This window comes from Apteryx rowi, unplaced genomic scaffold (assembly GCF_003343035.1).
Source record: "Apteryx rowi isolate R43461 unplaced genomic scaffold, aptRow1 scaffold_104, whole genome shotgun sequence".
NCBI lineage: Eukaryota > Metazoa > Chordata > Aves > Apterygiformes > Apterygidae > Apteryx > Apteryx rowi.
Window position 1 is genome coordinate 1,515,117 of NW_020447242.1, and position 17,487 is coordinate 1,532,603.

A 17,487-nucleotide genomic window follows, 5' to 3' on the forward strand; every position below is an offset into this window, starting at 1 on the left:
TTAGTTTGCAGTAGCTTTTAAACTTCTTAAAAACCAGTAGATATCTCAAAGAATATGGAAATAAGTAAAGATTGTGTAAATGGGACTAAGTTAGACTTCATCAAAGTATTTTCCATGTTACTGGTCTTAGATGCATGAACATTTATCTGATCAGCAGGAATTTTGACACTTGTTTACCATTAAATGAGAGAATTGGAGAGCTTGGGGCCAAACATTAGCAAGATCCAGGTGCTGTCTTTGTGTCTTAGTATCTCTGTTGTGATGGACTGTTTTGGCCCAGGATCTGCTTGGTGTGGAGGTTACTATAACATGTGAATTAGATGGTAGAGAAATTACACTGGATCTAGAGATGGAAATTGTGCATCCCTACCCATTGCTGAACAGTTGTGCATTAAGACCAGCTACATGTCCTGGTGTGGCTGAGGGCTCAAATCCAAAAATCTGTCAGAATCCAAGCAAAACCTGCCTGTTTTGCTACCTGCAGGAATAAAACAGCCCAGTCCTAGTTAAGTGGAAGAACTGCCTGGGCAGTGACTGTGGGGGCTAGCTCCATTTGAACTACAGCAGAGTAGAGGCAGTTACAGGGGCTTGAAAGATGTCCTCCTCAATCCCACCCCCTTTTATCTCCACAGCAGTGGGAAGGCAGCAGGAGTCAGAAGAGGGAGGAGTGTACTCAACGCAGCACAGAGAGGAGGGAGGAGTAGGGGACAAGGGAATGCTTAATGTGTGAGTGACAGTGAGCGTGTGCAGGCGGCTGGCTGAGTCCAGAGGATGCGGATGCCCATATCCCCGGATTTAGGTAGGTTTGTTCTCTCTCTATTTGAGCTGGTAGTTGCTTTTGAAGCATCCTATATCAGCTGCAGAGATCTTCACTTTCCACCTCTAGAGTACTGCCAGCAGCACCTGTTGCAGGAGGGAGAAGGTTTAACCAGCTGCAGACAGAGCTGAGCATGTGGCTCAGCCATGAGTGGCTGCTGGATAGTAGGAGTCTGCTAAGGTTTCTGTTGTTCTAGCAGCTCCTCTTTCTGTCCTGCAGAGCAGAGCAGGTGGCGACAGTAGTCCTTCCAATGGAAAATCCTATTCTCAAGGGATCATAATGGGATGAAACTCAGCCTGAAATGTCCTAGCTGTCTATTTTAACTCTCAAAAATACACAAGACATTCGACTGTTTCAATTAAGTGAAAATAAAAATAGGGAGGAGCTGTGTATGCATTGTGTATTGCAAAAGAGTGAATAAAAAGGAAAAATTTATTTTGCAAATCATCATCTGATAAGGAATAAGTTTTAAATGTTTATGATAAAAAAAAGACATGTAAGCAGTTACAGTTCGAAATATTTCCTGTTTTTATAGCTTTTGATATGCTGATTCTGTATAAAACATCGTATAATTCACTCTGGCTAACCCAGATAAATTTAAGATCAAATGTGTTAGGAACTGCTTGTCAAACATTATTCATTGTTTTTTAATGAGTCTATAATAGCTTTATAGTACAGATAGTTGCAAAGCAGCAGGTAATTCTTTTTTTTAAACTTATTCATCATATAGAAGCCAAGTGTTTTTTTTTCTGATATACTTTGCACATGTCTTCTAGAACAATACTTTCAGTTAAATAATAGGCATTTGAGAATCTACCATGAGAGCAGAGTTTAGTAACTAAAGGTGGAATGTGGTATATTTAGAATACAGTCTGTCTGTCCCTTAAGCCTAAAACAAGCTTTCTCCTACTAAATGTATTCAGTGTTTCCATGTGAAAAGGAGAACCAGATTCATGAGAGGGAATAAAATCATTTTTAGCATATTAGGACTAGAATTGAAATGGCCAAATAGTTGATAATGTAAAAACTAACATGTATTTCAAGGGTGAACTGAAATGCTAATTTGATATTACTACTAATATTTATGTTATTACTGATTTCTAACATATAGTTTAGTGTTTTAATAGCTTTCTAACATACAGTTTAGTGTTTTAATAGCCTTACATGAAAAAATCAATTATACTTACTAAATTTGCATCTGAGTGAACTAATTAACATCAATAATGAGGACACATACTTATTAGCTTGTAATTGTGGTTATATCCTGCTCACATTGAAGTCAATAGGAAAAATGCTATTTTCTTTTTGTGAAAGCAAGTCCTGGGCAGTTTATATGTGCTCAGCATTTTTAAGGCTGAGAAATAACAGCAGATAAGTTTTAAAGAACTGATACTACTAAATGAGATTGATCTTATACAACAAAACCTACAGTGCAGTTCTTCCCCTGGAAATTGTTGTGAGCTTTATTTGAATGAAGGTTTCAGAAGAAGGGCTAAAACACACCCTGTTGTTAAAACATCTAACATGCATCACGTTATGTTATTTAAGATTTTTGGCTTCCAGGGTTTTTCTTTCCTTGCTTTTGGATTTCCATTAAAAAATATAAGTGTTTAAGTTTTACATAACACATGACTGTTCCAGATGACTTCAACTGAACTACTACAAAASCTAGGAAAGCATATACCTTTAGTGTGACTGCTCAGAAGACTATAACTGTAGAGATAAATAAATCTTCCATATGGATCTCAGTCATAAGGTACAAACAATTTATGGCAATTTGGGGGAAAAATATTTGACCCACTAATCGCCTTTTATATTGTTACACAACTCCCATAGTTTTCCAGGATTGCAATATGGTAAAGATGAGTTGATTGTTATTTTTAAAAGTATTTCATACTAATTATAAGCTTAACAAAACTTCAACTTAAAAAAACTTGGTTGAAAACATTGTTGAAAAATATGTCCTTAAATCACACTTCAAAGAGAGAGAAAATTAAAATTTGTCTCAACTATATTTGAAGTTTTTTAGCCTAAGGTGTTTTTTATAAGCTTAAAAACCATAACTATACATCTGACCCTTGCTATTATTTGATAGTCTGTCTAAGGCAATTTACCTCCATTTTCCTGCTGGATAACCCTGCTGTCTGATTTTTCTTTCTTGACCAGCCTTTTACAATGTATTCTTGGCATTGGGTTAACATCTAACTTGCCCTCTAAGAAGTGCAAAATATACTTAGGAAGGAGAAAATATGAGTATTATGCTGAAATTCTTTGCTCAGAAAGTGTTAGGCCTTGACCTCCCAAAGATATAATCACATATTTAACTATGTTCACATGAGTAATCCTGTTGATTGGTTCTACTCATTTGTATAAATTGTGCTTGCATTTCAGCCCTACAAGATTGAAGTCTTTAGATCTAATCCCTGTTGGATATAATACTTTTCCTCACTGGAAGTAAGCATACATAGTATTTGAGTACTTCTTTCAACGTGTAATAAACCCAAATGCTATACAACTCCTACATCATCAAGTTCAATTTTACAGAGCTGTTGCTGTGGATTTTATATTTTCATCATAGTTCCAGAAATTCAAGAGTCCTTTGTATTTAAATGGGAACTAAATTACTGTTTCCTAGGGCAGAGGGATTGACAGGAGGAATCAATGTTATAGGTCATTTATCTTATTCCAGGTAGGCCTGTTGTTATCTTTTTTATTCTGAAGAATGTGATTGAATCACAAATAATACTATTTCTGCAAAGCCTTACTTACCTAAGTCCCTCTTCAAGTGAATAGTCTCACTGGAAAATACTTGGCGTGAAAAAGATTTTCAAGATTAAGTTTACTCCATAGATGAGAATTTGTGGCTATTTGCAGAAAGAATTTTAAAACTAGGAGTTATAGAATATGCTTTAAATATGAAAAATAATGATGCATAGTTTGGCTTATTAAAGTTTCCTATAAAACTAGTTGAAATTGTTTAAATTCCTTTTGCTAAGGTGATTTGTAAGCCAAAACCAAGATTGCTGTTAGGGTAAAGTTGTGTAAAGGCTGTGTGCTATTTGACAGGATAAATTTCTCTGGCAAAATTAATCAATGGAAAAGATGATTTCTATGTCCCTTGTGTTTTTTGATTGTGGGGTTTTTTAGCAAGTTGTAAACAGAATTTTCTATAAAATGCTAAAACAAAATCTTTTTTTATGCTGAAAGATTTTTTTGTGGTTATTTCATTTTGTATCTGGTATAAATTTATTACTTAGCATACAATTATGGTTCACATTTTTTGACAGCAGAAGAAAATTCCTTTTCCTCTCTCACTTGTCCTGGACCAGTCCAATATATTGCTGCTCTGAACTGTTTCAAGCTTTGCTTCATTAAGGATTTAATGCGGCCTTAATTCAGCCATCTGTTATGGGTTTGGCAGACCAACAGATCTGAGGTATTGGTCAGAGCTTTAGAAATTTCCCACATTTTTAAAGGTTAGGAAAAGAGCTACCTTTATGAATAGATTTTGAAYAATTCTCAGCAAGACAATAGTGCAGAAGTGGAGTAAAAAATGCGTGTCATTCTCTGAAGCACAAGTTCCCCTTTCTGTCTTTAGCTTTGCTGAAAGGCAATTAGCATTTCAACCAGCCAATTTGGTTACATGCAATGAAGTACTTGGGTTTGTAATTTGCTTCTCTCGGCTTGGTGCTGTTGAGAACTAGCTTTGTGTAATCCTCTCAAAGTACCTTTCTTTCCAGCATAGTTATTGTTGCTGGTCTTAAATAAGTTATCAACAAAGAGATTTCCTTGTTTTGAACTACAGGGTGCCTTAGGACAAGAAAAAGAAATACCCAGTTAATAAGAGAATGATTATAATTATTAAATAGTAATTATTAAATTGTGACATAGGTTAAAAGGTTCAGAAAAGCCAAGGAAACCACAATACACAAGAAAGATGGTGTGAAAGATTTTACTTGGGGAGTTCTATTCAGCACGTAGACGCTTTATCATGTGTTTTATTTTAGAATGGATTGCCCAGATGTAAGGGATTAATTCATAGTATAGATTAGAGAGAGAGTCTTATACTGCCATCTTTTCAAAAATTATGCAAATGTATTTTTTCTTTTATAAAGAGAAGTCTTTTGGGGGACTTTGTAAAATATTGAACCATAACAAAAACGACATTCTTTGCTGCAATCTAATAACAAATGAATACATTTAAACCATAGAAGTGAAATTTGTTTTGATATAATTCTGAAATTTATTATAAATATTTGACACAAGTTTTTATGTTTATTAATATAATTTTTTGAAGTCAAGAACAGCTCACTGAGCTTTTTATTCTAATAATTAAGTAGTACATTAAAATTCTGTTTGGCTCGTATATGCTTATTAACTTTTAAGTATTCACTGGAGATAGTAATAATTCTTTTGTTGGTATACCTGAAATAATACCATCTAATCCCTACTATGAGGCTATAATTTACAGCTCTAAACATTACAGATTTTTTTTTCTGCAAAGGTATTATGTATGAAGCACTATTGTAAAATAGGTTGTTTATTTTGGGGTTTCAATATATGCTAGTATGAGAGAAATAACAAATATGCTAGAGAAGCCTGTAATTAGTTATTCTGATACATGCTATTTATTCAGGTTATAGTACTTCATTCACGCCAAGTAGTAGGCACTTTGAGCCATAGTAGTTTTGTCCTCAGCTGATATGTTCTAAAAATACATTAAGTGTTGAGGAAAGGGGAGCAACCTCCAAAACAGATTAAAAAAAGGAAATTATTGTGAAACTTCAGATCTTTAATGAAGTGAAATAAATAGGCATTCATCATTGAAGTCTGCAAACCTTCCTCGTCTGTGTTTCTGGTTCCATACATTCAAGAGCCTGGTCCTGAGACAGGCCAAGTCTTGCAGTTACTTCTACAGAAAGCATCCAATGGGAGTGCTAAGCTGGGAGTTCATGGCTGGTTTTAATTTTTTTATATTTTTAAAAATCTGTTTAGTTTTTTTGTGCAAGAGAGAATGTGGGTGTGTATGAGAGTGCTTATATTGTTATAAGTTCTACTTGGGGTAACATGCCACAGATAAAAAGCTAGACCCTGGTTCTGTAAAATGATGCAAGAATAATCTCTACTAGTAAAACATGTCTACTTTTTTCACTAGAACTTGTATGGGTGGAAAAGAATTTCCTGCGTGGGGCTGAAAAACAGATTAACCTTTTGCTTAAACATGTACCCTATGGTAAATATAACTGTTCCAAAATAATATATTGATCTGATATAGTATTTAGTCATAATTAATATGTAGCATATATATATATGGATAGATTCTCATCAGTTGCATGAAATACATTAAAAGGTCTGTAGCTGAAATCAGTGTTGTTATTCTAGTACAAATTAGAGCAAATTCAAATTCCTTCTTGTGTGTTTCTTAGCATATTAATTAGATTACATGGATAGTTTGTTTACATCAGATTCTGATCTGTGTTCTAAATATAAAGTAACCTTAATAACTTTTAGTTGTTTTACTGACATTACTCTGAATGAAAATAAAAGAGATCAAGATCTGGCTCTTACAACTAGTCAAAATTATTATCTGGTTTTATGTTAGGCCAGCAAATTATAAGGTAACCGTAAATCTTTGTAGAAAAGGCCTGTGTTCTGCATGCTCTGTTTTTTCTGCTTGTTTGCTGTTTGCAAACAGAAATAGTGAATGAAGCACTGCTTGGTAGTTTTGCCCTTTATTCCCTGCTCTGAATGAGAACAGGCAGAACAGATGGTGACCTCAGAAAGCCTTTAGCAATTACCTTACTTATGAGATAAACCTTGTTCTCCTGTGATTATTATGTGCTTTAGGTTTTAATATTCAAGGATATAGGTCAAATCCACTCAAATTCTTTTGAGGAGGTAGAGAAGAAGCTGCTAGAAAACCTAGAAGGGATACTCTGAGCATATGACACTTTTTTTTTCCTTCTCAGTGACTTCTAATAACTGGATGAGATGATTTGGATGTCTCATCAGGCTTCTGTCTTTGTATTCTGCTTGCAAATTTACCATTTTTAGTATTGTTTCCTGGCTTTGATAGATTTAACTTTGTGGCCAGTAAATATGGATATGATGGCAGGTAGCTTATGCTTCTTTTCTCCCTTAGGATAAAATGTCTGTGTTGAAGGATGGATGTCTTCTTCAGGGGGATATAATTGAATGAACAAGATTTTTCATATGGGCATGTTGTTCAGGTACATTAAATTAGTCACAGCAATATTCCCAGTGATACACATGGTCATAGTGAGTTTTGATAAGATTTTTTTAAAATATTGCAATTGTTAGAAAGCAAATAGTCAGGATAATAATTGACCGATATCATTGTCATTAATGCCAAACATGGATAAATATTCTTAGCACCTGAGGTTGTGCCTTGGCATTATTCTGTCATGGCAGTAGTAGTAAGTAGGTAAGTAGCAGCTGAGCTCAAAAACTTCAGGATAGTGAAAGCTTGTAAAGGGATTTCCGCACCTAGCAGTCTGCATTTGTGCTTTCACTTGCACTTTTCAGTGTTAGCAATAAAAAGGGGGAGGAGGGGCAGGTAACTTGAATGCCTTGTAATAAAGAGGAAAATAGGAAACCCCAGAGAAGAATTAGAAGCAAAGGTGGCAGTGACCCTAAATATTATGCATAGAAATCAGTGAGACAGACTCTTTAACCAAATGCTGCAACTATCAGTGCTGTACAGATTGAGGAGGAGGGAAGCAGATTTGAGTGGTAGTTGTTGTGACTGTTTTATTAAAATTTTCTTGCTTTCTACAGCTTGAAGCACGTAAAGAAACAAAAAGGATACAGAAAGATGTTCTTTTGAAGTAGTGACCTTGGAACACTCTTTTCCAGTCCTTTTATCCCATCAGAGTGAGGCACTTACATATCCCCACATCAAAAAAAACCCACAAACAAACAAAAACACCTCCTGCACCACACCTGGATAATGCCAACTATTCAAATGCTAGATTTTGCACACGCAGCTGTTGTGCCTTCCTTGGTTGCATGTGAAATGTGGGAAGTTTGAGGCAAAAAAAACCCCAGTATGAAATAAAATATTCCTCTGTTAATGTGGGATAGAGACAATGTTAAAACTCAATTTTTAGTGAATCAAAATTGTCATAATTCCTACTGTTTTCCCAGGTTGTTTTCCAATACTGTTGTAAATTTTTGCTCCTGAAAATGCCTAAAATAAAAATGYTGAACATGCAGGTTTTTAATATATTTCTACAACAGGTGCAACAAAAGCAATGACCTTGTGAAACTTCTTGCTGTGTGCTATTCCAATGTACTACAGAGAATCTCCTCTTTATATATGAAAGAGCACATGTATCTCTCTTCCATTGTATTCAGCCAAAGATGCTGCTGGGTGCTGACATCTCTGCTGTGAATAGACTTCTCTCTGGCAACCGCTGATAGCTATAATGCTGTATGTACTCAGTGCAGAGTACTAGGCATGCCAGTTTTTGAATGTTCTACTTGGCTGGGTATTTGTCATCACAGGGAGTAGACAAGGACAGGCAATGAAAAGTGCACTAGACTTTACGCTTGCACTGCTGTGCCGTATCAGTGGATTTCAGAAATCAACGAGTTGTGCGAAATTAAGCAACGGTAATCAAGATGTAGCAGCTGATTTGGAGAGTTTCTACTTCAGAATCCCTGCTTGTCTCTTCTACCAAGCAGCATGGCAAGTCTGAGGGATAGGGTACTTAATCACTATTTCCATCTGCTTCTTTGTTAATAAACTCCCCTTTCTTTTGCCATTCTCTTTTCCATATCTGGCATCCTACACTCCATTTCCTTTCAGATTTGGAGTCTTTTTGCAACCCTTTCATTTTCTTGCTTGATCTCTCCATGTGCTACCACTCTGTGGGATCCCTCATCCTTCAATGAAAACAACCGGAGAGCTTTACTCTCTTAAGGGTTTATTAAACATGGAAGCCAGTGTAACAATCTGCAGAAAAGACCTCTCATTCTTTATAGACTTTATAATCTTCTTTTGAAATTTGTTCCAGAAACTGAGGGGGAAAAAAGCAAGCTAATTTTGGTAATTCATCAATTATGATAAACATCAGTTTCATAAGCCTACTTCTCCTAAACTCCGACTGGACAATAGGTTGAAATAATATTGCTTACATGATTTGTGACAAAACTATGGAAATCGCTGTGTGGAATCAGTATATGCTGTGCTGGATTCTATACTACAATTCTGCTTTTTTTAGGGGAAACATAACTGTACTTCAGAAGATGCTATAAAATGCAGACTTACAAAAAAGTTAGTTATGGATCATGACTCAATTCAGATTTCTTTATTTTTTTTATTGGAATGTACAATAAAATAATTTGTAGACTTTTAAGATTCTTTAATACTATTAAAAGTCATAGATGATTTGTTTTGAGAAATACTTTCTTTTATTTTTAGTGGTAGAAACCTTTATAATAAGACACTCACAAACATTGTTCAGGCCTCAGTATGTAACATTGCTTTAAACTACCACTGGTAGTGCAAATCATTATTTGAAATGGCTTTAGTCAGAATAGGCTAACATAATAGTTGATCCTTTGATTTGTCCATACTCCCGAAGAGATGTGATGCCTGATGTTGGTTGTTGTTTCAAAAATATTTAAATGACTRACTTAATATCCTGGACTAATAGAACTGAACTCAGTAATATTTGGCTGTATCAGAGAGGACTGTTTGATCTATTAAACATCTGGTTTATCAAAATTTAGCTGTGAAGAATGACTAGAGTCTCAGCATTATTTGGAAAAAAAAAGAAAGCAAAATTAAAATTTTGACCAGTGATTGTCTGATATATTGAGGTGGGGGGCAGGAGTGGGGAAAGAGTCGTATTTTAAGCCCTGATCTTGCAAAGCCTATTGCTGAACTATAAGCAATGCAGTTAATAAGATACAAATCACAGTATATAAATTTACGTAACAAAATCAGGAATTTAGTATAGTGAGATCAGTATTAATAAAGTAAAATACTGTGAGCTATAGTATGTTTTTGGATATTTGAATAGATTTGTTTTGCATTCTCTCAGTCTCAATTTATGTTAGTTTTACTATGTTATATCAGTTTTTAAAAATTAATATTTTAAAATTTGGTTTATATAAACAGACCAAAATCTAGTTTTGGCAAGCTGTAAAAAGTAAATCTTAGTACAAATAATGTAACAAGGAAGAATACACACCAGCTAAATAATTGATGGTATGATTGTGAAACCTCTCTAGTTCCACAGGAGTAATCCTATAGTTTTAGAATGCTCTCTAGTAGAAGTAATAGAATTCAGGTAATTCTAAACTTTGTAATCTTGCCCTCAAGGATCATGTTTTCAGTATTATTTACTAGAAGTGTGTACCGTGGGAAGATATTTGCAAAGTCTGTGACAAGGTAACAGCTGAAGCTAAAAGGTCAACAAACTCCTCAGTTTAGTATGGATGATGCCTGCATTTGCAGACAGTGTAATTGTCTCAGAGTTTACAAAGGTTACACAACTGTTCACTTTCAAGCTTGAAGGTTTGTATTTTTCAGAGCAATTCCACATAATAAAGAATAGAAATATCTTGCAAGTTAATACTGTCAGCTTTTGAAATGCTGAGAATTTTCAATTCCAAGAAATGTTATTCTTTCTAAATTTCTCAACTTTGCTTCCTATTTTAAGTTTTTTTCAGCACTAGAATAGCTAAACAGGTAGATATGTAGAAATAAAGCATTGATCCTGAAAGTCTGTTATGCTTTGAATTCTTAATAAAAGCCATGGAAATCTTGAAGGAAGGTATTCATGGTAGTAAAACTTCTGTTTATAGCAGCATGAAGTTCCACAGCAGAAATTATTTTACTATGTGACATTCTTGTTGGAAATATTGAAACAGTCTTCAAGCAAGTTGCAGAATGGATCATTGTTTTCATAGAGATAATGGTTGGTCCTCATCTTTTGCACTTATTTTCATTGCCCACCTTTTTTTTCAGTGGTGTTCAATATAAATGGGTGAATGTTTTATTACAAAGTAATTAAAATCATCTAATTTTGTCATCCCACCAGTCTTTGCTTATAAGCATTCCAAGAGACAGTAAGTTTTCTTGGCTGTGTTTAAAATGTAAAGTTATTTGATATGTCATGTCTGTGGTTAATTCTTGTCCTTCAGCATGTCTGAAGGCTGTTGATATCAAGTGCTCACAGTGCAAAATTAATTCTTGTCCACACAGAATTTGTTGTAAGATGAATCAAAGTCTTGAAGTCTTTTTGAAGCTCTGTTAGCTTTAGTGGACCAAAGGCTAACTTATTCAGTGTTCAGTGCAATATTAAAGCTACCTGACTGCATACATATAACTCTTTGAATCAGTACTGGGCTTCAAGTGTATTCTGATTACAAATTTGACATAAACTTTGCAAAAATACATTTCAGTATATACATGAAATTTTCTGTTTCAGGGATCATTTCTGACAGAATATTCATTTACTGTCATAAATAATGGAAACCAGTGCTGTACAAACACAGCTGAGCTTAAACATTATTGATATGCAAATATTAATTTGTTCTGCACAATTTATCCAACCCCCATTGACCAGATTTATCTGATAAACATGGCACTAGGAAATGCAATTTTAAGCAAAGTGACAGTTTATTTATATGTATTATCACAAAAATAGTTTTTATGTTTTGTGCAGAAATTAAAAAAAAATAAAATTATAGCATAGTGACTATGAGGTAAAGGAAGTTTGCTGAAAGAACTAATTCCATTAAAGATCAATTTTGTAATATCTTGTAATTTCTAGGACGCCACAGAGCTCTTAATTCTTCTGATTTGTTCAAAAATTGCTCAGAACTTCCTGACGGAAATCTGCTCCGTTCAGTGTCCAAGTCCTCAGTTCTGATCAGCACTATACAATATGAGCGTGTGCATAACATAGCAGCAGTTTCCAATTTCCTGTGCCTCTTAAGAATGCATCTTTCAGTCTCAACACCTAATGACTTCACTGGAACTTAAACATATATGTTACATTACTGAATTGGGCTCTGAGGTAAGGGAAGCAAATCCACCTTAGTTTTAAGTTGCCTTATCTTAAGAGAAAAGAAAACCAGGCCTCAAATAAAAATAGTGGTCTGTCAATATAAAGGTTACAGTCACATTAAAATGAGCCACAATGATTCTGTGTGACAAGAAAACAAAGAATTATGGGATAAGAGAAGCAGCAAAAGAAAGCTGAAGTAAATATATAAATGTCCAAGAATATTTCATGGTCTATAAGATGTCAGAAGGCGGTCTGTAGGATGACTGCAGACATCCAGCTCTCCATCCTTACTCCCAATTCATGTGTATTTCTAAAGGGAAGCAAGAAAGCAAGCAAAGTGGAAATAAAAGAGTTAGTAAACTGTCAACACTTAGACTAGTTTTTGTTGGTTGGAAATGGAAGCTACTGTGGCAATATGGATATTTTTTTCCAAAAAAAGTTAGTAAGTCCTCCACTTGAAAAAAGTTAATAAACACTGTCTAGAATGTCAGAGGTCTGACAGCCAAGTTAAAGAATGGCAGGAACCATGAAATAGACTTTGTTAAGCATTTAGAATCAATTTTAGATGACAGTTAACTTTGTTTACACAATATGAGGGCAGTATGTATTACCTGAAGTAGATAAAAATTGTTATCTCACTTGATCATAGATGAAACCGTTGCATGTTTTTGTCTCATTTCTGAAGCTCATCAAATAATCCCAGTATTTGAAGTGTTGAGAAAACTTGACCAGATTGGAAAGGTCGATACAGAGTATTTTATATATTTCACATGCATAATTTATTTTTAATTATTCTTTTCTTTTTCTATAGGGATGCCCTTTGCTTCTATATTCGTTCATTTTCTTTTAGTATTAGTCATTCATTTCACATCTGGAGAAACAGAAGTGAAGTTCAGTGGACAAACAGAATTTGTAGTTAACGAAACRAGTACAACCGTTATACGTCTTGTAATTGAGAGGACAGGGGAGCCTGCTAACATCACAGCAGTTGTGTCGGTAAGAAACTGCCAGTTACTTTTCAGGAAATATTAATGTCTTTTTGAAGTTTTAAATGTTGCTTATTTTTTTACCAAGTGGCGGGGGGGGGTTCACTGGGGCAATACTTTACTTTGGACAAACAACATCCAGTTGCTGTAATTGAGCAAATTCCTGTTGGCTATAGTGTCAATAGTATCGAGATATTTTCAGATACAAATATCTTCTGAAGAACCCAGCTCCTACTACTGAAGGAGAACTCCAAGTTAATATCCTTGATTGAGTTTTGATTCAAGCTGTGATTTCATACTGAAATACAAATGTGCAACAATTTCTCCCTTTCCAGCTTGCTTTAGTGCTGGCATTTTAATAGTAACTCCATTGTTTGAGTCAGGGGTCCTTATGAATTTTAAAAGGTACATTGTTCAATTCTTTGAGAGATCGGGGCGCTATGTTTACATTATTCCCTTTGCTTCTTAGCTGTTATTAGCCATGATCTTATTGTGCTCTCTTTAATCATTAAAACACTTTAGGGTATACTAAACTATATGTATGTGGAGTAAGGTGCTATGTGGTATGAGTAAGGAGAATACAGCAGTGCTTCAGAGATGTACTGGTTATGAATTCCTTCAGTCTGTAGACAAAGGAAACTATCACATATTGCTGCACAACGCTATATTCTCCTGTAATTAAATATGAAAAAATGCAGGTTTTATAAATTTCAAGGAATAGAAATTGATGTGTAGGGATTTCATACTTTATTAACATTTGAGGAGAAAACCTGGAGAAAATGTGAGTGTACTTTGAAACTAGCGCTCTTTACTGGTGTAACTGACACAGTAACTTAGCTACAGTATTAAGGCTTGAAATGCCAACCACAGTTTCTAACTTGAATATTTTGAATAGTTCTTTCATGAAGGTGTGCATAGCCTGTCTGCCTAAGAGTGTTCTGGTAGGTCTAGTATTGGCTCAGATGCATAAGAAATACTGTTGCCAAAATGTCCAATGATTGCTGACAGCACTCAACCCATCTGACAAATAGTCAATCTATTTTGATTAATGAATATGAATTTTAAATATTCAAATGCCTAAAATTAGACACTGGAAGTGTTTGGCCTTTGTACATCCACAAAATACCTGCTGAACTTTGTTTTTTTCTTCACTGAAATTTTAATTTTACTGTTTTCAAGCCGCAGAAGTTGCTTTGTTCACAATGGTTCATTCAAACTCTTAGTGCCTGTAAAGATGGTAATTTAAGGTTTGGCAATTATACTGGTTCAATTGCTTCTTCCCRTTCTTAGCTTCCTGTTGTAAACTTAATCTACAGACCTCACCTTCCTGACACAACTGGCTCTGTAATCTCTCTTCAAACCACCTCACTTATAGTAGAGTCAGTGAGCTTTTTTTTTTTTCTAGACTCAAATGAAAACAGGGTTGTACATCATAAAAGAATTCATCTTGCCCAGCTTTAGCAATGGAAATATTAAACAGGTCTAAGCTAGCATCGAGGCTCCTTCTACTCACGAGAGTGAGACAGGAAGCAGAAGGCAGTTATATCTTAAGATAAGCTTRAGATAGGTAACTTATTACATGGTATAAAGATTTGTGCTAAGAAGAACAGTCTTTTCCATTAAAAGCTGGTCATATGGTATGTTATGCATAAGATACCGAGTTGTGGGGAGTTATAACTGGTTCTGAATCAAGTGGGTTTTTTTTCTGGTTACTCAGCTTGGATACAAGAAGCTGTTACCTACACCTTCTGCCCAGAAACGCACTGGATGGCAGCAGGTGAATTTGGGAGAATTATGTGCAAAGAAGAATGTATGAAATCTGTGCAATCAGTTCAGAATAATATTACAGGAGATAGTGGGGGAGGAAGGARATGATATTCAATTGTGTATTTATTGTAGATTTACGGAGAAAACACAGGAGACTTTTTTGACACATATGCAGCAGCATATATACCCGATACAGAAACAAACCGAACTGTGTATATATCTGTCTGTGATGATGATCTTCCAGAGGCTGATGAGACATTCATATTTTACTTGACACTACCAGTAAGTCTCAGTTTTTTAATTTATCTGTTTCTCCAGAAAGCACTGGCTAAGCTGACATGAATGGTATTCCATAGATTTCAGTATAGTTGTGCTTCTTCTAAGTGGTGAATCTGAGTATGGATGGGTAAGAACTAAAATTTGGAGATTAGCTAGGACAGTGTTTACTGCTCTTAAGAAGGTTTTGCCATTCCTGGGGGTGTCTCTATGTGATGTTGCTGTGTAGTATAGACATAATCTGAAACTTCAGCAAGCAGTGCATTCAGCCATGGACGTTTGAAGGTGTTCTATTAGAATGAAGAAGAGTTAGACTGTGAAGAGGCTATTAGCCTTCTCTATTTTCCCATATAGATTGTACCTCAAAGAGAGGGTGGAAGTAGCAAAGGAAACAGGATAATTTTCAGTCCTCCGGAAGCAGAGGGTAAACAAGACCTCCCTAGAAAAAAACAAAATGAAACAAATTTCAACAACATATTGTTAAATCTCTGCATATTGTTCTATCTTATAAGAGTAATACTCTTAGAGCATGAATATTCTCTCTTTTTTGGGCGAGGGGAGTGGGTAACAGTTCATGGCTTTGAAGTTTGAAGTCAACTCAAAAAGAAGAATCTTGTTTTTTACTGCCAATTTTTATAGATCTCAGGAGGTGTTGGCAGTAAATGTAAATATACATATTTTCCCTTCGTCCCTCTTTTGATACATAAATGTAGTACCTCATTTTTACACTGCTGGAAACAATTTCTCTCCTTTAGCTGATATTTCTGTTCATATAATAGTTAGCTTCAAAGTTTCCATTTTATACAATATTAGGAAGAAAAGAACAACTTTTGAGTTCCTGGCAGTACTGCATGCTTTATACCTAGTTCCCTATTACTATGGTATCATTAATAGATTGTCAAACAATAATTAATGATTTACCAAGTTTGTTTCAAGCACTTTGTTGTTGACTCTATAGAATATATTTTCCCCACTGAGTAAGAATTATTTTGGTGCATTCTGTTGCTCTAAATAATTGTCATTGTAATAGATAATAAAAAGACATACAATTTGTGTTAAAATAATATTTACTTAGTCAGTGACACCAAATTGTATTTTCTGTTTTTTGCCTGTCACCATATTAAATATTTTGTTTTGTTAATTTTAGAAACCATCTGCAAGAATAAAGCTTGGCTCACCCAAGTCTGTCACTGTAACAATATTATCAAATGACAATGCCTTTGGAATAATTTCTTTTAACATGGTATGTTTTTTTATATGGTATACATGAAAATTTTAGAAAGCATTTTCAAAGATGCTAGTTAGTTATTCAACTGAGTCCCTTAAAAACTGTGATTCTGATTTACATCTTTGAAAACATCTCTAGAGGTAATTCATACATATGTACCTAATTCACACAAATATACAGCTGTAATAGTACTATATGCATTTAGCTGTTGAGACATAGCCTGAGCACCTCACACTTGGTGAAGTTCTATGCTGCTAATGTTAAAGATAAAATTTCTTTAAGGTTGTTTCAGTCTCACTGCCCCTCATCTATAATTTATGATCTAAATATAGTAGTGAAAAAACTTAGGAATAATACCAGAGAAAAATTAAAGGTAAACATGTATTTTTTAAAATCTTGAAAATGTATGTATATTCCATTCTGCAGTGAGCATTTTTATACTTAACTCTCAATCTGAAGGCAACACCATAATGATATATGCAACTTCTGGGATAAGTTGCTGGGGATGACTCTAGTATAGCAGAGGAAAATTGCAGTAATACAGAGACTGTGTTAGTAGAGAGAGGGGCTATGCTTTATTGTCAGCATTATGGCAAGGTAATCTTTGTAAAGAACTTCACTGAAAAAGCACAAGGACATTAGAAATTTTCAGAACCACAGTACTAAGCCATACTGCTCCCTGAATTACTTAAATTCTTTAAAATCTTTTACCTACCATAGTCTGAAAAAGCAACCAACAGCGTGACCTAATTGATTATCCTGTGATATCCTGTATATAGTGACAGTGTTCATTTACAGGAAGAAAAAACTATTTGCATAACTTATGATGATTTTTCTTTATCTGAAATCTTTCAAGCCTTTTATTAGCTGAACTAATTGGTTGCTAGGAAATGTATGCCATCAGTGGAACGGTTTGCAGATTGGATTAACTTCTCTGTGGGAGTTTGGTATTTCTATGGTAACAGTTTCTTCATTTTGCTGTGAGGTTTGATCTGTGCCTGATTGCCTGTCTCTTTTCTTCCTCATTAGTCTGCCTTAATCACAGTGAATGAGCCCAGGGGTAAAAATGAATCTGTGCCTCTCACTCTGATTAGGGAGAGGGGAACCTATGGGACGGTCATCGTGACTTTTGAGGTGAGTTTGTCAAAAGGGCTTCATACCTTAGCCTTTTGGATGAAAATGTAAGGCTGTAATCATAACTTATGAAAGTATATATAAAAGTGGAGGAAGGGCAAAATACTAATATCTACATTTGTTAAATCTGTTCCATAAAATGGAATCATTCCTTGTCACAAGGAAAAGATTGTAGTCATCTGACAGTTTAAATGGAGGAAAAATTAAGAGATACTAGAGAAAACTTAATATTCT

General features: G+C 34.8%; 1 protein-coding gene across 1 annotated transcript in view; it reads left to right on the top strand.

Annotated features, from left to right (window-relative positions):
- LOC112966763 (G-protein coupled receptor 98-like) overlaps nt 1–17,487 on the top strand; it is a 75,166-nt gene that overhangs the window by 13,356 nt on the left and 44,323 nt on the right. Inside the window, exons 5-8 of the mRNA XM_026067189.1 lie at nt 12,674–12,858; nt 14,748–14,897; nt 16,039–16,134; nt 17,149–17,253. Of these exons, the coding sequence (XP_025922974.1) occupies nt 12,676–12,858; nt 14,748–14,897; nt 16,039–16,134; nt 17,149–17,253 (534 nt within the window). The 5' untranslated portion in view covers nt 12,674–12,675. The remainder of the gene's footprint in view (nt 1–12,673; nt 12,859–14,747; nt 14,898–16,038; nt 16,135–17,148; nt 17,254–17,487) is intronic.